The sequence below is a fragment of the Aethina tumida genome, chromosome 1, assembly GCF_024364675.1.
Source record: "Aethina tumida isolate Nest 87 chromosome 1, icAetTumi1.1, whole genome shotgun sequence".
In the NCBI taxonomy this organism is placed as follows: Eukaryota; Metazoa; Arthropoda; class Insecta; order Coleoptera; family Nitidulidae; genus Aethina; species Aethina tumida.
In genome coordinates, this window is record NC_065435.1 from 64,849,942 (window position 1) to 64,870,638 (window position 20,697).

The 20,697-nt window shown below is 28.9% G+C and overlaps 4 protein-coding genes across 7 annotated transcripts; 2 read left to right on the forward strand and 2 right to left on the reverse strand.

The window, feature by feature from the left end:
* Positions 1-25: 25 nt before the first annotated feature.
* LOC109609191 (UTP--glucose-1-phosphate uridylyltransferase-like) lies at positions 26-2,587 on the reverse strand. The gene is made up of 6 exons (XM_020025821.2): positions 1,826-2,587; positions 1,555-1,774; positions 1,289-1,503; positions 1,087-1,225; positions 626-1,035; positions 26-545 (listed from the first exon to the last, which is right to left on the reverse strand). Exons 1-6 carry the CDS (start codon positions 2,171-2,173, stop codon positions 438-440), a joined length of 1,440 nt encoding a protein of 479 aa, XP_019881380.1. The 5' UTR covers positions 2,174-2,587; the 3' UTR covers positions 26-437.
* Positions 2,588-2,669: 82 nt separating this feature from the next.
* LOC109609208 (probable 39S ribosomal protein L45, mitochondrial) lies at positions 2,670-3,967 on the forward strand. The gene is made up of 4 exons (XM_020025841.2): positions 2,670-2,817; positions 2,876-3,193; positions 3,247-3,597; positions 3,654-3,967. Exons 1-4 carry the CDS (start codon positions 2,773-2,775, stop codon positions 3,927-3,929), a joined length of 990 nt encoding a protein of 329 aa, XP_019881400.1. The 5' UTR covers positions 2,670-2,772; the 3' UTR covers positions 3,930-3,967.
* Positions 3,968-4,564: 597 nt separating this feature from the next.
* Positions 4,565-13,637, reverse strand: LOC109609238 (UTP--glucose-1-phosphate uridylyltransferase). 2 transcript variants are annotated; one of them, XM_020025872.2, is made up of 7 exons: positions 13,504-13,637; positions 6,167-6,589; positions 5,892-6,111; positions 5,597-5,805; positions 5,369-5,507; positions 4,894-5,303; positions 4,565-4,840 (listed from the first exon to the last, which is right to left on the reverse strand). In XM_020025872.2, exons 1-7 carry the CDS (start codon positions 13,531-13,533, stop codon positions 4,733-4,735), a joined length of 1,539 nt encoding a protein of 512 aa, XP_019881431.1. In that variant the 5' UTR covers positions 13,534-13,637; the 3' UTR covers positions 4,565-4,732. The 2 variants fall into 2 exon arrangements, with proteins under 2 accessions (XP_019881431.1, XP_019881433.1); XM_020025874.2 differs by lacking the exon at positions 13,504-13,637 and adding an exon at positions 8,012-8,121.
* On the forward strand, positions 8,838-19,440 carry LOC109609239 (riboflavin kinase). 3 transcript variants are annotated; one of them, XM_049970747.1, is made up of 3 exons: positions 8,838-8,871; positions 18,788-18,927; positions 18,988-19,440. In XM_049970747.1, the coding sequence occupies exons 1-3, from the start codon at positions 8,849-8,851 to the stop codon at positions 19,293-19,295; spliced, it is 471 nt and encodes a 156-aa protein (XP_049826704.1). In that variant the 5' UTR covers positions 8,838-8,848; the 3' UTR covers positions 19,296-19,440. The 3 variants fall into 3 exon arrangements, with proteins under 3 accessions (XP_049826704.1, XP_019881434.1, XP_049826705.1); XM_020025875.2 differs by lacking the exon at positions 8,838-8,871 and adding an exon at positions 13,420-13,558; XM_049970748.1 differs by lacking the exon at positions 8,838-8,871 and adding an exon at positions 13,866-13,889.
* The last annotated feature ends 1,257 nt before the right edge of the window (positions 19,441-20,697 follow it).

The following is a 20,697-nucleotide window of genomic DNA, read 5'->3' on the forward strand; positions in this document are numbered from 1 at the left end:
TGCTACTTGATTTGAGTGATTTTAATATATATTAATAATAATATATTAATAATTTGGAATTATCGTTTGTTGTTCATTTGAAGTAACTATTAGTAGTCCAATATTTTTTTCTGCTGAATCAATTTGTACATCATATACAGACTATTATAAAAAATATATGTTTTACCATGTTAATACCATCAATTTATTATAAACTAAGAATAATAACTGGGTATGATTCTTAAGTTATTAATTTACGTACTACTGTTGACTAGAACGTCTAACACTCATTCACAAATGTTGGTGTTTCAAATTAATTCAAAAATTAAAAAGAATATATATCATATATCTGATTTTTTTGTAAATAAAATGATATATGTTACGTTCAATAATATTTGGATATTTTAAAATTAATGCACCAATTAAAATCATATTCTTTAAAATTGAGCTTTGTGCTTTCAATAATCCATAAAAAGTAGATCTCCTAAAATGATTTTATTTTCCAAAACTGCACCAGAAGGAATTTCAATTTTCTTATTTTTGTCGGCAATTATAATAATCGTTCCCTGAAAACAGTATATTAAATACTAATTTATGTAAGCAGTTATTTTGGTACAATTCTATTATAATATGTTGTCTAGATTACCTTCAACGAAACATTTTTTCCAAAGACAACATCTCCCATAACTGTAAGATGATCTAAATCCAACATATCTGGTATAGATCCGAACCTTTTCAAAAATTCATCCACTTTAGAAAAAAATTTATCATCCAATTTAATATCTGGCATTCCAGGAAACATTCTGTCAGGCGATACTTTCAAGAATCCGTGTTCCATAGTATATAAATTGCTCATTACTAATAACAAATCATTACATTTTTTTACCGGCAGAAATCGACATCTAGGTACGTTTATTGAAACGACATTTTCAAAATATTGCAAAGCACCACCCACTATAGTTTCCAGCTGTATCACTGGGGTGCCGTCCGGCAAAGTTTTGTTGTTTTGTATAATATCTAAATTAAGTTTGTCTTCGCTCAAAAGACGGTCAATGGCTACGAGATATTAAGTAAAATACTTATAAAAATGTTTCCATTTTATTTTACCAGCAAGTTTGATCCATAAATTGTTAGTGTTAAATAACTTAAACTTTTTCACAGATTTAAATTCTGATTCATGTTTTTTTGGTACTTGAGCTATTTCCAAAATTCTTAATTTATCTTCGTATTTAATTAAAGTACCACCCTAAAAACAGGTTAACAAGTGTTACTACAATTAAATATTGTAGCACTATTTGATATGTATTACTTTAACGTCAGCTCTAGTTTTGTTTGTTAATTCAAGAACACATTCGTGTCCAAAACATTTGGATTCGGAAGAACCCAGTATATAATTAACAATATTGATGTCTACTGTAGCACCCAAATTATCAACATTCGAAAGAAAACAATACTCTTTGCCTTTGGCAAGAAATTTATCCAAAAGACCAGAGTTCTTAAAACTCACATAAAAATCTCCATGTCCTAATATATTGTAAATTATTATTTGCTATTATTAACGATTTGTGTTGTTACCTGGTGGAGTCCAGGCATCCAAATTGGATTGAATGTCCAACGTTGTAGGTATTGGCAGTAAGGTTTCCTTATGAATTCTTGGATGGCAAGATTGGTTAAAAGTAAATATATGAACATTGGAATTTGTATACTTTTTCAAAATTTTTAAAGTATCTTCGTGTGTATTAAAGGAGTTCATTAATACCAACGGTATATTAACACCAAAAACACAATTCAAGACCTAAAAGTAAGTTAAATTTGTGCATGTATAATTAATATGATTTTAATTTACCTGTAGTTGTTGTAGTGTTAGATCTAGAAACGTTAAACCATCTCTTACGGGAATAATAGATTTGGGGCCACGACAGCCCATTGAAGTTCCTAAACCTCCATTTAATTTTACTATTATAATTTTTTGTAGCATACTCTTCACAATACTCTTGTCACGTTCTGTATTTAATGTAGTGTAGTCGATTATAGCTTCTTCAGGTAATGTTTGTAGTTTATCCCATTCTACTTGGGTTTTGGGGTCAGCCTTAAATCTTTCGAATAATTTTTTGAAAATATCGAGATCCCTTTTCAAAGGATGTTCCTTATTGGATTCAAATAATTTGTCAATTGCTTGATTAGTGGGGTCCATTAAATAAACAAAGAATTTTTGTTGACAGTTATAACTAATAATTTAAATATAATTAAAGATTTATAAATGATGGTTTAGACAGGTTAAATTGTCAAATATTATAACATATTCATAGATATCTATAGATAGTCACGTTTCTAAAGTACAAGGTATAATATATAATACAATATACAATATAATATATAACACAAAATTAATGTAAAAAACACAAATTTGAAATTGTAGTGTTATAAATAATTAGGTTCTTGATATCATGTTCATGATAGCCAAAAAATTATACTCAAAACTATCTCCATGAAATTCCTAAACTTGTTATTATGCTTTTTATCGATAAATTAAATTGTAGCTCATTGGCATTACTACTGGCATATTATTGTAATAAAAATATATTTAGAAAAAGCTATTGCTGGTCTGCCCTTAAAAATTGTAAAATATTGTAAAATAAATTAAAATTGAATAGAAAAATTAAAAAGTTAAATCCATACCTTACTGCACTGTATGCAACCCATCATGCGCATTCTTCAAAGTGAGGTTATATAAATTTTTATTATAGGTTATGGGCCCTATGTGCTATAGTGTTTTTAAGTAAATTAAATACAATGGCCCTCCGTGTAACGAACACTCTAGGACTCAAATTGCTGCAGGTTAATTTTAATACAAAAATAAAGTGGAAAATATATTACCTAATTAATTAATTTTTAGGAAACTGCTGTAGGCTTTTTGGCTCCCGCAGTAAATGGTGCAAACACACAAATTGTAAGACACAGACGAACGAAACATTGGGATCCCAAATGGAAACCTTTGAGAAGATTGAAAGTTATGAAAGTAGACTTGCCCAACTACAATGAGAAATTTGAAGATCTCTCAGAGGAAGAGATTCGATCAAAACTAAAGGAACAAGGATTGTTACCTCCAAGACCTTGGCTTGAGCGTCAATATTTTATCAGCAACACTGGAGGGATTTTTGAGCCCTATGTGCCTCCAGAGGGAGATGGGAAAGTGTCACCAATATCAGCTCAGGTTAATTTTCACCCTTTTTTAGCTTGTATTCATATTTATAGTGTATACTTTAGGGGGCAAAACAAAGTTTGGAATTTCTTGGCAAAAAATCTAAAACTATGATGGCAATTCGTAAAGTCAGGCAGTTTGAGGAAGAATTTGATTCACCACAATTCTGTAAAGAAGCCACTGAAATTTATATCAAAATGCATGAGTGCATGGCAGAGAATGATGAAGAAAAATTGGTAAAATATGCTACTGAACGTGCAGTTCCTGAAATTCTCCACAATATGAAAAATAAAACTGTTAGGTGGAAGTATATTAAGGATATTGAACTTCCAAGGATTGTTCATGCCAGATGCACTGATGTTATAACCAAGGAAAATATATTTGCACAGATAACTGTTAGATTTCATACTCAGCAGGTAACAATTTTTAATTAGATTAATTAAAAAAAAAATTGAAATATCTATTTTTTTAGACTCTTGCAATTTATGATCGTTTTGGGAGGTTGTTGCATGGAAGTGAAATCATAGCAAAGGATGTTTTGGAATATGTGGTCTTTGAAAAGCACTTGGCTAATGTTTATGGCCAATGGAGAGTCCATGCTAAGATTATTCCAGATTGGATGGCACCAAAAGAACCAGCTCCTATAACTTACAAGAAATTGCCATCTGTTCAGGAGAATGCTTTAGAAAAATTAGAAGACAGCAAAAGTAGTCCAGTTGCTCAAAGTTCTGAAGCAAACATTGCATAGAAATTTGTTGAGGTAGACATTAAAGTATTTTAATTTCATAGTTTACTTTAATTTAACTCTTACTGGTAACACCATGTTCATAATATAATTTCAAAATTATCTGAGTGACAAACTGAATGAAATAAAATTTTTGTTTCTAAAAGATATTACAAAATTAAGATATAATTTAAGAGTTTGAATATAAAATTTCTGCTGGTTCTATTTATTATATAATTAATTTAATTCTTTTATATTTATACGCGTGTTTACATATCATAGCGCATCTAGTTTTGTTAACTTACTGTTCTTTTTATATAATACATTATATAGAGATGCCCCAAGATGGTGAGAATCTAATTAGATTATTGATATTAATTCACTACTTTCAGTTACTAAATAAACAATAAATAAAATGTCTAATGTCTTTGTTTTAACTATAAAATTACGCAGAATAATCACTTTACTTGAAAACGGTTACAATACTATTAAATATTTGAATAATTAAAACATTAGTTCTAAAAATCTGGTAAAATGTTATTTTTCTTAAAAATATTAGAATACATATTTATTAATAGTATTATTGTTGTTAGTAACTTAGTTAGTCTGTGGTTATAATAATGTGCTGAAATACTAAGGTTAGGGAAGGATAGCAATAATTTGTAAGACATGATAAAGGGTTGTATTTTAACATGGACAAATTCTATAAGTTCATGCACTAAGTATAATTTAAAAATATAACATACAAAAATATATTGTATAAATAAACATCTCTAAAATCTTCAGGGAAATAAATAAATAATCTCTATAATATATACTATAACAATTTAATGATCCAGAATACGCATGTTGCCTGACACTATTTTATTTTCTAGAACTGCCCCTGGAGGAATATCTATCCTGTCTCCATGATTGGCAATAATAATCACCGTACCCTAAAACAAATAAACAGTTACATTTAGTTTGATTTATAATGTTATATACATACTTTTAATGATACGTCTCTTCCAAATGTAACATCTCCGGATACGGTTAAGTGATCCAATTCGATCAAGTCTGGAATTGTTGCAAATCGACCCAAGAATTCTTTTACTTTTGAAAAATGATTATCACCAAGCTTTACTAATGGTGTTGTAGGGAACATTCTCTGTGGCGACATACTAAGAGAGCCGTTCTTTAGACTATACAAATTACTCATGACCAACAATAAATCCGAAGTTTTCTTAACTGGCAAAAACCGACTTCTTGGCACATTAATGCCAATAGCGTTTTCAAATGACTTCATCGCGGCACCAACTGCAGTTTCTAATTGAATTACGTTAATTCCGTTGGCTAGAGATTTGTTGTTAATAATGATTTCCATTCGCAATTTGTCTTCCCTCAAGACACGTTCAATTGCTAAAAATAAGTTTCGTTAATAATTTATTCTTGAAGTATTAATTCAATTTATTTCAAATATTTACCATCCAGTTTGGCCCACAAATTGTTGGTATTGAAGAATTTAAACGTCTTTACCGACTTAAAATCTTCGACATGTTCTTTAGGTACTTGAGCAATTTCCAGGAGTCTGAGTTTATTTTCATATTGAATTAGAGTACCACCCTAGAACACATAACGAATAATTTCAATTAAAGTTCTATAAATAATAAACCAATGAAAATGTAGTTTATAACAATGTATTCTATAATTACCTTAACATCAGCTTTAGTTTTGTTGGTAACCTCCATAACGAATTCATGCTGGACGTTGTCCTTGGGATGCAACAACAGATTCAAAATGTTAATATCTACAGTGGCACCTAAATTATCAATGTTTGATATAAAGCAGTATTCTTTTCCCTCAATCAAAAATTTCTTGAGTAGACCAGAATTTTGGAAGCTCTGATAGAAATCACCGTGACCTAAAAATAACAAATTATTATCAAGTTAGGTGTCTTTTTAACTGATCCGCTAAATATAAACAGAATTAAACAAATCATTTTCATACCTGGTGGGTACCATGCTTCTAAATCTGCTTGAACATCACAGACATTTGTGACTGGCAATAAAGTCTCTCTACTGATTCGAGGGTAGCAAGACTGATTGAACGTGTGTATTTCTACTTGAAGGTTCTTGTATTTCCTGATAACTTTTTCTGTGTCGTCGTCTGTGTTAAATGAATTCATCAAAACGAGGGGCACATTCACATTGTACGTTTTGTTGAGATGCTGTATGAATAAAATTTTTATTAGACATATTCATTATTTAATATTGTTCACTTACTTCAATTTGTTGTACGGTAAGATCCAAGAAAGTAAGGTCATTTCTGACCGAAATCACAGATTTCGGGCCCCGACAGCCCATAGAAGTGCCCAGGCCACCATTTAACTTGACTACAACTAATTTGTTAAGCATGTCATGTACAGTGTCATTGCTTATTGGCACTTCAAGAGTATTGTGCTCTCTAACAGCATCATCAGGCAGTTTTTGAATTTTTTCCCAATCTACAGATGGACCAGTCTCTTCCAGGAACCTTTGAAAGAGTTGAACGAATCCGTTGAATTCGGCTTGTGTTTTGGGTTGTAGAGGTTCTTTGGTAGTTTTAACAAGGATGTCAAGTTCCTTTTGCAGCTGATTCAATGCATCCCGTTTGGTAGCTTCGCGAAAATCGTGGGTGCCGCTTGAGGCTCTGCTATGACCTCGTACCTAAAAAATTAATATTCTCATGATGTACTTAATTGTAAACATAAGCACTTTATTATATATATTTATATATTTTTATTAACTTATAATAACTTGACACGTTCTTTTTTATATCTAATAATGCTATTGTTTTTACCTTAAAAGTTATTTACTTTCATTACTTTAGATTTATCAACGAATGCTAATTTTTATTTTTTAAAGTCTAAGAGGTCGGTCAATTTACATAAAATATTTGTAAATTATATACATGAATTGTCGTCGTGAATCACTATATTCATTAGTGAAAAGTTTTCACTGAAAACCATATCAATGTCTCTACAGTGGTTTCTCGAGATTAACCTAACATATACAAACGAGACGAAAGACTTTAAAATATGTAAGAATTATTAATATATTATTTCATATGATATTTAAGTATTCGTATAGATGTTTTTGCTGATTAATTCTTTTACATATAAATACATACGTACATACATCATTTGTTTATAAACGTATATTTTGTATTAATAATATTACAGTGTAGTCAAAAAGGCAAGCCAGTCTATTTAGTTATACGTGTAACGTTGATACATTATTTAACTTGTAATGCATGAAATCATTTAGTTATAAAAACATCAAGACATTTGTTGACATTGTGAAAATAATTTTTTAACTAACAATTCATTAACGATAATACTTAAACAAGTATTGGATATATATCATGTATACATGCAACAGTAGAAGTCAATTTAAAGCTGTTTAATAATTAAGTAAATAAATTTGATGATAAGTAATTAATTATATTTAATATTTTATTTATATTTAAATAGCCTCGACTGTCGGAATAATTTTAGTCCATTTGGGAGATAAGATACAATTTAGATTTTCAAACTATCGAGCAATCGACATTTCAAATACTTCAAGTGTCTTTTGTTACATAAAAAATAATCATATACAATTCACTATTTTAGATAAATATTATCTACCGGGTGATTACCCCATATATATACATACATATATATATATATATATATATATATATATATGCAGAAAAACGCTCATTAAGATGTAACAAAAGCTCAAATTTGTCGGTATATAAATAATTTAACGATGGCGTTTTTTTGTCAATATAATTTAGAAATCTAGATATAGAGAGTATAAATAATAATCATTAAAAACACAGGTCAACTGATATATTTCATTTAATTCATTTTTTAATAAATAATTGTAAATTATTATTTATATATTTTAAATTATATTTTGTTTCAAAATTCGGCAGAACAAAATTCGACGTGAGCCTACTCCATAAAACATGTGTTTATGATTGTTGAATATGAGAATTAGTTTATTTGAAACAGAGTGAATTGTTTTGGAATGTGCATTATAATACATAAGTACAAATGAGTCCCAATCATTAATTATTAACTATGTATATTGTGAACGTACCCTGTCTAATAAACTTGTCATGATTATCCTAAATGAGCACAAATGCGTACTATTTTAACACATCCACACAATCACAGTACGACGCGCAAACTGAAATTCAAAATGTTGATAACAACCTTCATATAAATATTCCTTGGTATATTATCAGTGACAGTATTATTATCTTAGGACACTACAAACTCCTAGAATTGCACATTGTTTAGTGAACATTAAAAAATATTGGTATCTTCATGGCGATAGATGATCAACATGAGGACGGTCTAAATATTCCTAAAAGGCATTTACGGTGTATTTTGATTCAGTTTGTTTTTTAATTATTTTATTCTCGGTAGCTATCTTTTAATGGGAAAGAATTAAATATGTTTATTAAATATTGACATTATTAGTACTCCTTAAATATAAAAATCCAACTGAAGTTATAAAAGCAACATTATTAATATTCATTGTTTTTATTTAATTAGTTATACAAACTACATGTTTGCAATATTCATAAATTACTGTTTTCCCAGTAATTTTCTCTTTAAATATTTAACTTTATTTTTTCTTTCTAAAACCTTCCAATGCTTCGGAGCAATACATGGAACCAATTTTGACACTAATATACTGACATTATATTAAAACCTATATGCTGACATTGTAAAAATCTTTATATTTTCTTGAACGATTATTGTAATTACCGTTGTAAATATTTAGTAACCTAATTGAAACATCCAACTGTAAGTAAATATGGTATTGTGTCGTTATCGTGGAGGCTTATGACAGTATCTCTTCCAGAAATAGTATTAAACATTTTAGAATATAAGATGTTACGTACATATTTGTAATGTCTCGTGCTTTATGCTCAATCATCCTTGCTGTATGTAAGTATGTACGTAGTTGTTTTAAGAGGTCCATAGAGACTTCTATGTCTTAAACAAAATATGTACGATGTTATGTTTTCGTATATTATTATTTTTGATATAAAACAAAAATAATTTCAATGCCACATAAAATGCAAACAATGATGTATGTATAAATTAAATTCAAAATTCGTAATAGAATTGACTTTACTAAAATTGAAGTCTACGTAATAAAGAGGACATGAATCTAAGTGTTCATTCTAATTTATAGAAAATAATATAAATAAATATTATTATTATATTTTAAATAATTATTTTTAGTATATAGTAGATTTGAGTTTATACTCGATGCATCATCTATTGTAAAAGTTCAAATCAATATTTTTACTAGTATTATACAGACGTGCATAATTTTTTGGAAATAAAACTTTCATGACGTTAAAGAGTCTGTAATTTTTTATCCATTGTTCTGTGAATGTATTATTTATTTATAGAATATTTGTTTAATGTTAATTTTATACCATTGTTTTTACTTACATATAAAACATAATTTTATTTAAATTATGCAATCAACATTTCTTATATTTCAGTTTATTCATATGTATTAAGCATTTAATTTTGATAATTATGTAGAATATTTTTGAAAAATTGCAACGACAACAAATAAATTAAATAATGCAAAGCACAAATGACCATATTAAATTTAAATTATACAACTAATACTACGCATTTTATTTCCATAATTATACACGTAGACAACATTTTCAAACCAAATTTAGCTAAGAAAACTGTAACAATTGGTAAAAAAATATTTCAAGGTTTACAGTTTCGTAAATTTTTGACATAATATGTTATTTTAAGCAAAAATATGTCAAATTAAATGTTCATTTCATATTTTTTCATATTGATGACAAAGAAATTGATGCAAATTACTGAATAAAAGTATAATTTAAACATATTTGGATTGAAATGTATAAAAACCAACACAAGTTTGTACTACTTAAATAGAAAATATTCATAAAATATTTAAAACATTGATACCCCACAACTTGAGACTTAATAGGTGATTAGTCTAAGTATTTTAATTCAATTTGTCGTCGTTGAATATCAAAGTCATTTACGAATGACACAAAATTATAACGATTATAACTGATTTATAACTATTACAACACATATTTGATGGTATCATTATCTGAAATAATACACCTGTTATAATCATATTAATCTATAAGATGATTAATCAGTTTCAATTTTTTTATTATCTAAATTACATATTCTCAATTATAAATGACAAAATAACGTTATTTACCAGTGTGTTATAAAATATAAATTTTGCATATTGGTGTGAAAACATTAGATTTCTACGTTTTATTTTAATATAATCTAAACTCTTATGTACATAGGTCAAATAGGTTATTTTACTTATCTTAACAGAAATTACCAACGCTATTAAAAAAATAAAATCATCTGGATATACGTAAATACTATTAAAAAGTTACGAAAATTGGTATTTATTTGTGGTTTAATCAGTGGGTTCTAAAATAGTTTATTTGGAATATCACGTGCGGTAGTTAAGTAATAGAATTTTTAAAAATATCTCGATACAATTTGAATTTGTCAACATAACTCTATTTTAGATAGCAACACTACGTAATCGTATGCACAAAATTATATAAGCAAGCAAAGTACATAAGCAACAACAAAATTTGAGCTATGATTTGGAAATTTTCCTTTAAAATACATGTTTTTATTTAATACACTTTCTTATAATAGTTTATAAAGTTTCATGTCTCAAATACATGTTCTAAATTATTGCAATATCTAAGATATTGCATTTTCTTACCCTAGGGATATAGAATGAGAAATTTTGCCATAAAGTTGACGTATGCTAAATTGTTCTTTATCATATGGGCATTATCAACACTTTTTTAATGGAAAGAAAAGGTGATCTTGATATAATAAATTATATATTTTGGAAAAGCTTATGATTTTCTGAAAAAGATAAAAATTCAATAATGGTTTTCAATTAAAATAAGAGTTGCACATATTATCTCGAAATTTGCATGAAATATATTTTTTTGAGGTAAGTATATTAAGTGAAAAAGTGAATGTAGAAATTTTTAATAATAATAAAAATAAATACAGTAACTAAAAAAAAATAATTCAAGCATGGAACGTTATAATCACAGTATATGTATAACATATAATTTACTTACCTTGTGCTTCATAATTATATAAAAATCTCAAATATTTTTTATTAAAAAAATCAACATATAATTATTCAATTTGGGGTGGACATAAATATAGCAACTTTCATTTATTTTTAAAATATCATTTTAATTTTACTTAAAGCCTTTACTTTTATTATTCACCGCATATGCCATATACTCAAGCAATTTGTTAATATAAGACATATCTATATTTTTCGAAGCCTCCTGAAGTGCCAGAAGAAATCAATTAAATATTGTATTCCTTATTTGCCTGTCCACATAATCCCACAAGTTCTCAATAGGATTATCGTCTGGAGGCTGTGACGGCCAAGGCAAAACATTTATATATAACGTATGATCAACTTTATGTATAAAGCGGTTCATACGATTGTATATTTGATGAAATGGACCCACACCCAATGTAGAAAAACAACCCCATATCATACAATGTTTTGCAATAGAAAAAATACACAGGAGAACCACCAATAAACAAATTGAGTTTGAACTCGTTTGCGAAACGCAATTGGGTCTTTTTTGGATATAAGCGGTTTTTTCGGACATCTATTTTCAAACAAATCCCCACCAATCTATCAGTTATCAGTTTTTGAACTGATATTAGTTATCAGGCCGATTTCCTCCAGGTTGCTTTTGATGTGAGTTAATCATTGGAATGGTTTATCTTTAGTTATATAAATTATGAATTTATCTATTTTTTAAGCCTTTTGTACTCGTCCAATTTTTTAATAGCTTCCATTTGCTCAGCAACTTTATATTTTTTGATAATTCTGGAAGAAATTGATTTATTCAAATGTAAGATTCCGACAATGACCATTTGTATTTCATTTTCGTCGAAACGTTGAATTTTTCATATTTAATGATATAATTTTATCACAATTTTAATAATGAATTAAAATAAAAATAAAATTACTTTTTAGCTTACAAATACAATATAAATATTACTAAATAAAGGATTAGGACTACTAACAAAAATATCCATATTAAATAAACCTGTAATTGAAAATAATAAACTTTATTTCCTTTTAATAATAAGTTGCTATATTTATGGTGACCACTGAACATAAAAATTTTTTTTTTGAAAGTTGCTAAATCAGTTTTAGTAAATATTTCAGAAACATTAAAATGCTGTCTCTGGCAATCAACGGTTAAAAAATTAACTCTGGACACTGAAGTCAATTTGTCTCTATCTCATCTGGAGGTACTTGCAATATCCAGACAATCAATATGGAATAACCTGTATATGTACCCGTACATTTCTTTGAAATGTTTTTGAAATATCTTCTATATCTATATTTTATAGAATATTGTATGTTGCACTACTGTTGTGTGTTGTTATATGTTATTGTACATACAATTATCCCATCCAATTTTGAAGCAATAAAACAATAAGTATAGAATTTATTATTTCGATTTAAAAAGCTACAGTGGTATTATTACGTATTTTCTTAACCGGACAATATTTTATAAAAAATATAAAATCATTTTAATAAAAAATGTATTTTTTTCTGAAAATTGGTTACTACGAAGTAACCTTAATTTTAGAACATCCTCATGATAGTCAAGGTTATATTATACGACAGTCTATGAACATACTAAATAGTACAGATATAGAACAATTGTGTTTTGCCTACTAATATTTATAGTTTTTTATTGTCGCAGTCATGATGACTGTGGTATTATCTAGTTAATGGACCAAACGTATAATTTAGCTTGTGTATAACCTTCCGAACAACCTTTTTAAATTTTCCGCAATAGAGAAAAAATAGTAAAATAAAATTTTTATTTATCAATAATATCAACATATGTATACACCAAATGAATTAATAATGTTATCTAGTAATTAAATCTTATCTAAATTGTAGATAGATCGTTTATTTTTTTATTTTTATCCAATTTGATTTTACCTCAATTTTTGTTTTGATTGATATGTCAAATTTCTCGAAATTACTTGGTTTATTATTGTTAGTTGAATACGTGTATTAATAATAAAACAAGCAATTTGTTGATAATGAATTGTTAGCAATAAAATAAAATTTTTAAAAATAAATTGTACCACAATAGTTACACAAGTAAGTACATTTCAAAGCACGAATTGAGAAATAATAAAATATTTGCGGAGACATTAACATAGCGAGTTTTTATTATATATTTTTTTGTTTGTAGTTTTATTTGTTCGAGATAAAAAAAAATAATCAAGGACTGGGCTAGATAAACGAAATTTACAGTATTTAAACAAACTAATTGCCCCGATAATCTGCCCTACCACCGCGCGAATTCGTTTTAATAACTTTTTGAATTCTCGTGAATTCATTGTACGGCGTCGGTTATACGCTGCGTAAAGGTCGAACGTAGGGCATTTGTGAGATTCGTAAATAAACAGGCGATAACCTTTGGCGGATTGGGAAACTAGCAGTTCAGGACTTACTTTTTTCTCTGGATCGTCCACACGCAACATTTTGGTACGGAAGTCACAGTGTTAGGTAATTTTTTCAAGTATTTATCGTGGATTGCTGTAGCGAATTGGCGTTTCACTTGTCACACACCGGCGATAAATATGCGCACGCGTCGCATATAACACGCGGTGTCCCGTGTCTACCGGGTCTCCTAAAAATATCCCACAAGAGTTTGTTATAAATTAAATGTATCTATAAATTGATATTTGATATATTCAGTTTCTTAATGACTTCGATTTTTTTTTACAAGAACTAAGATATTTATGTGATTAATATGTTTGTATAAATTTCTTATTTCAAGTGAAAACCGCAGATCAATTTGCGTTTTATTGAAAAAATTAATCAAAAATATGTTGTGGTATGTTAAAATATTATTGTGATAAGATATCATCATAACAAATTCGTTAGAACTAAAATAGACCTCAATCTAAAATTTTGGTATCTATAGATAAATATTGTTTTTAAATTGTTTTGAATGCACTCATCACTTTTGGTCGAACCAGTTTGAAATTTATTTTAAATATAATTTTTTTTAATTACATATAGGTTATTTTTATGAGGTTGTAGATGTTTTGCGTAAACATATCCAGGTCAATTTGTTATTTGTGCCGCAATTTTTAATAAGATCTCGGTAAATGTAAAACAGCAATCAAAATATTTTATATTTCATTTAAAATAATTACACTATATTCTTTCTCCCATTATTGATTTTATACCTAAATTAAATTTTGAACAAAATAAACAAAATGTGACTGATAAATATTTGTTAAATAATTTATACATAACATTAAACAAAATTGTTAATATTTTATTTATTTTATACCTCTAAACAGTGTGGCAAAGTTTCAATGAAATATCGGCAATGGTCGTTTTAAATTAAATTTATGACTCACGACTAGATTCATTACTGTTAATAACCACAATTCATCTAAATTTGATGCTTTTTGGTATTTTAATCGAAACTACATGTCATTCCACAAGTATTTAAATCCGGACATTACGCTGGCCAATCGAGAATCTCAACATTCTTATCTTTTTACTAACTTTGAACAACTTTAGATGCATGCTTCGTATCATTATCATGCATAAAATTCCATATAATTTATAAATTATCGTTCTCAAATGGTTTCATTTTATCTCTCATGATGTCTTTATTCCAATAGAAAAGCATTTGATCCGACTGAATTTTGAGAGAAACATTATGCACGACAGAGACAGTGAAAGTCTGCAAATTTGCTTCGTACTGGTAATCTTTTACTGTCTCTGACATGCATGATGTCTCTCTCAAAATTCAGTAAGATCAAAGGCTTTCCAATCGGTATAAGAAACGGTCCATTTTACTAATAATTTTTTGTAATGGTCGTATACCATATCAAGGAAAGGTACCCCAAACCAAACCTCCACCGTGTTTCAAAGTTTATGTAGTGCATCTGGAATTCAAACATTTTATTAAGAGGATGATGAATGATATATATGATACGATTTGATCTTGTTCTATTGAATATGGATTCATTACACGTTGTGAAAATTATGACTCTTCCATTTGCAATAGAAAAATTATTGGCATCTAAATTGGGAAAAAATTGAAATAACAAACATTTGTTGTTTAACATTTTTGAATACTATTAATGACTGATACGATGTCCTTCTGTTAACGTACAGTGGTGACGGTTCATTTTACTAATATTTTTTTGTAATAGTCCTATACCATACCAAGGAAAGGAACCCCAAAGTGTAGGGTATTTGGGATTCAAACTTTTATTATGATGATGAGTGTATTTTTTATCATCTGATTTTGTTCTTGTTCAAACATTCTGAAGAATAATTAATACATTTTTGTGCAAACTTAGTAGTAGAGTATTGTTAAATACAAACACAAAACATAAACATGTTTGAATTTGTGCTCATTCTTTGACCAATCAGATCAGACTAAATCAGATTAATATTTGCGTTTGAAGTATTACCTCCTACGTTTATAAGATGTGTACAAAAGAAAAACGAAAAAATATAGATTATTGAAATATATTTTACTGACTGGACAAAATCTAAATTAAAATCTTATGAAATGTCTTAGAAAATGTTTTTGTTTTAAATTGTGTGCTGTTTTTCTGACAACCACAGTATACACTAAGAATGAATATTTTAACATTAAAATTCTTGATCACATCCTCCCAGATAACATAAATCGTCCTCTTGGCGTACAGATTTTGTATAAACAATTTAAAATTGTAATTTTTGTGTAGTTTGAAGCGATTATTAAGAAACTCTACATTTTATAAATTAATATGTAAAAATAGAAAACTCAATGGTTTTGGCAAAGATTCCATTAGTTTGTGCAAAATATCATCAAGATTTTAAAAATCTCCCACACTGACCAGACCGTCCACCAAAAAACATTGTAACACCAACCGAAGCTGATTTATAAGTGCCACAATCAAATAGATTCAAGGGAATCTTTCTTTGCTTCACGTCCTTTTAGATAACAATGTGTGCAGGTTATGAAAAAATGTATTGTATTAACATTTCCAAATGAGCTGTATAAATAATTTATCGGTGTAGACGATTATAAAATAATTAAATATTTGCTCTCTTCAATTTATTTTTAAGTGCGATAGGAAACATTCAAATATGATTTTTAAATTTTTTGTTTCGAATCTGCTTTTCCACTACCTTCCATAAATTTTCAATGATGTTTAAGCCGGGTGATTGAGCAGACCATCCTAAAATTTCAATTTTATTTTTCTTAAAACACTCCTTATTTAATTTTGAAGTGTGTATTGTGTCGTTATGGTATTGGAAGCATAGTGACACATTCTTCTTTGTATAAGGTAACATAATGAATTGCAATATTTTGTTATACTTTTCCTTATGCATAATCCGATTAATTGGATCCACATCGTGACTAAAAAAGCAACACCAAACTAACAACTTGCCGCCACCATGTTTTAAAATTGTGCAACCGTACTTTGGATTGTCATTCAACTTTAAATCATTGAAAATTAGACTCGTCCCTAAATAGAACTCTATTCCAATTTTGCGGTGACGAATAAAGATCTTTGTAGGCAAACCTTCTTCGTACAATTTTAGGTGAAGTTGAACTTGCTTCAGTCAATTGTCGATGAATGGTTCTTGTTGAAAGATTCGCCTCCAGAATTTCAGCTCTAATCGTAAAAGAACTTTAAAAGGATTGGATTTACAGCCAAAAATTATTTTTTTTGTCCATTCTGCCTGACGTTTTACATCTCGTTTGAAATTCACAACTGCCACGAACGGAAAATGGTTCAATTCTTCTTGACACAATAGTATTTGAAACAGACAACCTGAACAACAGAATTCGCTTCTATTATGTTCAATACTGTACATACAGTGGTGGAAAAAAGTTTAAAATATTTATTTACTTGTTATAAATGTTACTTAATGTTTTTCCTAATCTGTTACAAATCTGATCAAATCTAATTTACTTCAAGATCGGTCAATTAATCCTAATGATCATTATATTCACAGGTTTTACTTTTTTTTATTAATAAAAAATAAATTTGGCATGGAAAAAAGTATGGTATATTTTATTAGTATTATAAAACTCAACAATAACCTAAATATTTCAATAATTTGTGGCGTTTTGCCTTCTATCACTGCTTGACATCAGGCATCGAATCTACCAGTCTCTGTAATATGTCAACTGGAATTTGTTGCCACTGCTTCTGTATGGTTTGAAAAAGTTCTTACTTGCTTTGCTTTGTTTTCTGTTCGGATGCGACGGTCTAATACTTCCTAAAGATGCTCAATAGGATGGAGGGACTAAGACGGCCATTCAAGCTCAGTTAAGTTTTTCATTAGAAACCACTCTTTAATAATTTCAGACCAGTGTTTGGGATCGCTGTCTTGTTGAAATGTCCATCGAAATGGCATCTCTTCCTTGCCAAATAGAAACATGGTGAATACATCAATAGAGAACGATCCATTTTACTCTCTAGGGTGCAACTTTGGATAGAGAAAAGCATCCCCAATCCATAATGCTCCCGTTATCATTTTGGTATTTAAAATGATTTTGTTGCCCCACTATCCGTCTTACAAATGTTCTACCATCCGACACAAATAAATTAAATTTACTTTTTGTCACTCCAAAGGACAGAGTTCAATTTTTTACGAGTCCTCTGAGTAATATTTAATGTTTTTCCTACGTCACACTGTTTTCGATTACTTTCACAAAATTCAACTACTCTTTTCCTAAACTGAAGTGGAAAATAAACGTGTTTAGGCATTGCTTCGTTATAATCGACCGTAAATGTTAAGAATTTAATTATAACTGACCGCATATAATACTTTTCCCAAGTCAAAAAACGTATCCGATAAAAATACCATATAGTGAACTTCAATGAACCCAATACGGACAAGTTAATTTCAACTGGTGAAGCATCGATAATTTTAAATGTTATTCAATGGAGAAGAAAAATTCTAGGATTATTATAAGATCTGCTTATCTAAAAAATGTGCAGTAAGCCCAGTCGCTTATAGCAAAGTCCAAAAGGAATCGAGATAAAATATAAAGATTTATATTTAATGTTTGAAACGTGTGTTGAAAATAAAAATTAGCTTGATCTCCACGTTCACCGGATCTAAGTCTTGTAGGCTCTTTCTTAAAAAATAAGGTACATAATACCGAAGTTTAATGTATTGGAGAATTGTTCAACTGGATCTGAACGGTATGCCATAATTTGTGTCTTCGAGATCACCACATTTGTTATAGTGCTCCAAAAATGGGAATCGACAGGCCGTAACTTGCATTCAAACTAATGGGAATAATTTCAAACAGCTTTTATGGATAGATTATATTGAACTATTAAAAATTTGATGTTATTTTTTATCTCAATACCTGTTGGACTTTTGTTACAATTTTTTTGTAAATCATCTTCTTCTCCATGAGCATGTGGTTAAAGTTAAATAAAATACCCAGTGCGAATCAATATATGAGTCAAAGTGAGTAGAAGCAATTCCGTATCTTTACTATTTCTAACGTTTTGATACTCTAAAGAATATTTTCTCTGCCACTCGAGAGACCTCAATAATATCATAAAAAATGAGAAAAATTGATAATAGTTATAATTTATTATATAAAAAAAATCCTTCTATTCAATTTAACATATTCCACTCCCGTATAAAATATAATGCATGAAAATGCTCCAAATACAATATTTATATATTTGAATATAAGTTTATCATATCTGTACTCATTATCTGTATACTGTTAATTTTTAGTGAAAAGATGTCGGGTTTACCTCATTATGCAGTTGGAGAGGTAGTGAAGGGGTTTGGCAGAGGTTCTAAGGATTTAGGAATACCGACTGCAAATTATCCTGAAAGTGTAGTTGATAACCTACCCGAATCTATAAAAACCGGTAATATATACACACGAATTGTTTTAATAAATATATATCTTTATATTGTTTATATTTCAGGAGTTTATTGTGGCTTCGCATCAGTAGACAACAATAAAGTACACAAAATGGTCATCAGTATTGGTTGGAACCCTACATATGGCAACACGAAAAAATCTATGGAAACTCACATTATCGATATGCAAGAAGGGGACTTTTATGGAAAAACTTTGAAAATTGCGATTGTAAAGTACATTAGAGACGAGTTAAAGTTTACAACATTACAGGATCTCATTGATAGCATTCATAATGATATAAAATATGCTAAAGACGAATTAGACAAGCCAGATTACGAGAAAATAAAAAATGACAATTTTTTTAAAAGTTAACTTACCATTAGATAATTTGTACTTAATCATAAGTATTCGAATTTTTATTGAAAAGCTGTAAAAATCTCAATTAATTGAATGTTAATATTTTTTTAGTTTATAATATTTCAGTGATGGTTTAGGGTAAATAAAAACTTCATTTATATCTTAGATCTTAATTAAAGACCTTATTATGTATAAAAAACAATAGAAATAATATTTATAGTATTGTATATTTTTTAAAATAAAGTGGTGATCACGCATTTAACATGATCAGCCTATTGAGATAATATTCATTTGCCTATTTTTTAGAATTTAAAAATTTATTCAAAAATAACATAGGATTATTTTTATATATCTATTAGAATGCACCTAATTAAATAATTCTATTTAACAGTTTAAATAAAACTTTATTTTTCAAGTTTAGTTGTTATAAGTACAAAAATTTGTGTCAGACTGTTGTACACCCATGTGGATGGGCTTATTTAAAATAGAGAATATTTACATAAACCCCATTAGGAGATACTCTTAATTAGTAAACAAAAACATTCCCATGCCTGAACCACTTAGAGATAAGATTACTGCCTAACTAATACACAAACTATATCTAACATAAACATTTAACTATCTCTAATTCAAAAGAAATGGATCTTCTTCACATATATTAATAGACCTATATTCAACATCACACGAAAAATTTATTAAGATTCAACTTTTCGTAAACATATTAACTTAAAAAAATAAATAAAAAATAATAAATATTTTGTCATGACACCATTAAACAATATCTTGATTTTAGACATAGGTGTAGTTTCCACTGCGTCGATTCTTTTTAATGTTATTCCGAGTGTTGCGAACCAGTTTCGTCCAAGGAGCGGGACTGGTTGGCATCCGACAGCTACAATCAGTGGAAGATTGGAATGAGACGTCTACATATGTGGCGTCAAATTTGGAGGTGTCGTCCATAGTTCCTTGAAAATGAATTTGAGCATTATTGACACTACTGCACTGTTGTCCACCTCCATTTGAACTGCTTCCCCACTGATGAGGACCGTGATCGTGTCGGGTGCCGGTAAAAGTAAATTTTGTGGGCTTACGACGGTCACTCTTTTTTGCCCTGTTTGGGTGAGTAACCATGTACTGGTTGCGTAGGTGCAGCTAGTATCTCTACCCGTTTCTGTATTTTGGTTGCCTGAGAGGATTGCTGTGTTTCTCGTCCTCCTCGAGGTGGTGTGTTATGTACATTGGCTTGGTTGTTGCTATTGTTCTTTGTCGCTGCTACATGTCCTGACCGCTTACATTTTGTAAAGCAAAGGGAATCAGGTGATAAGTAACAGGAATTGGTGTAGTGATATCCAGCGCAACGGTAGCACGGTCCCGCGTTGTGTTTTTTGTTCCGGTTTGGGCTGCTGAGATGACATGG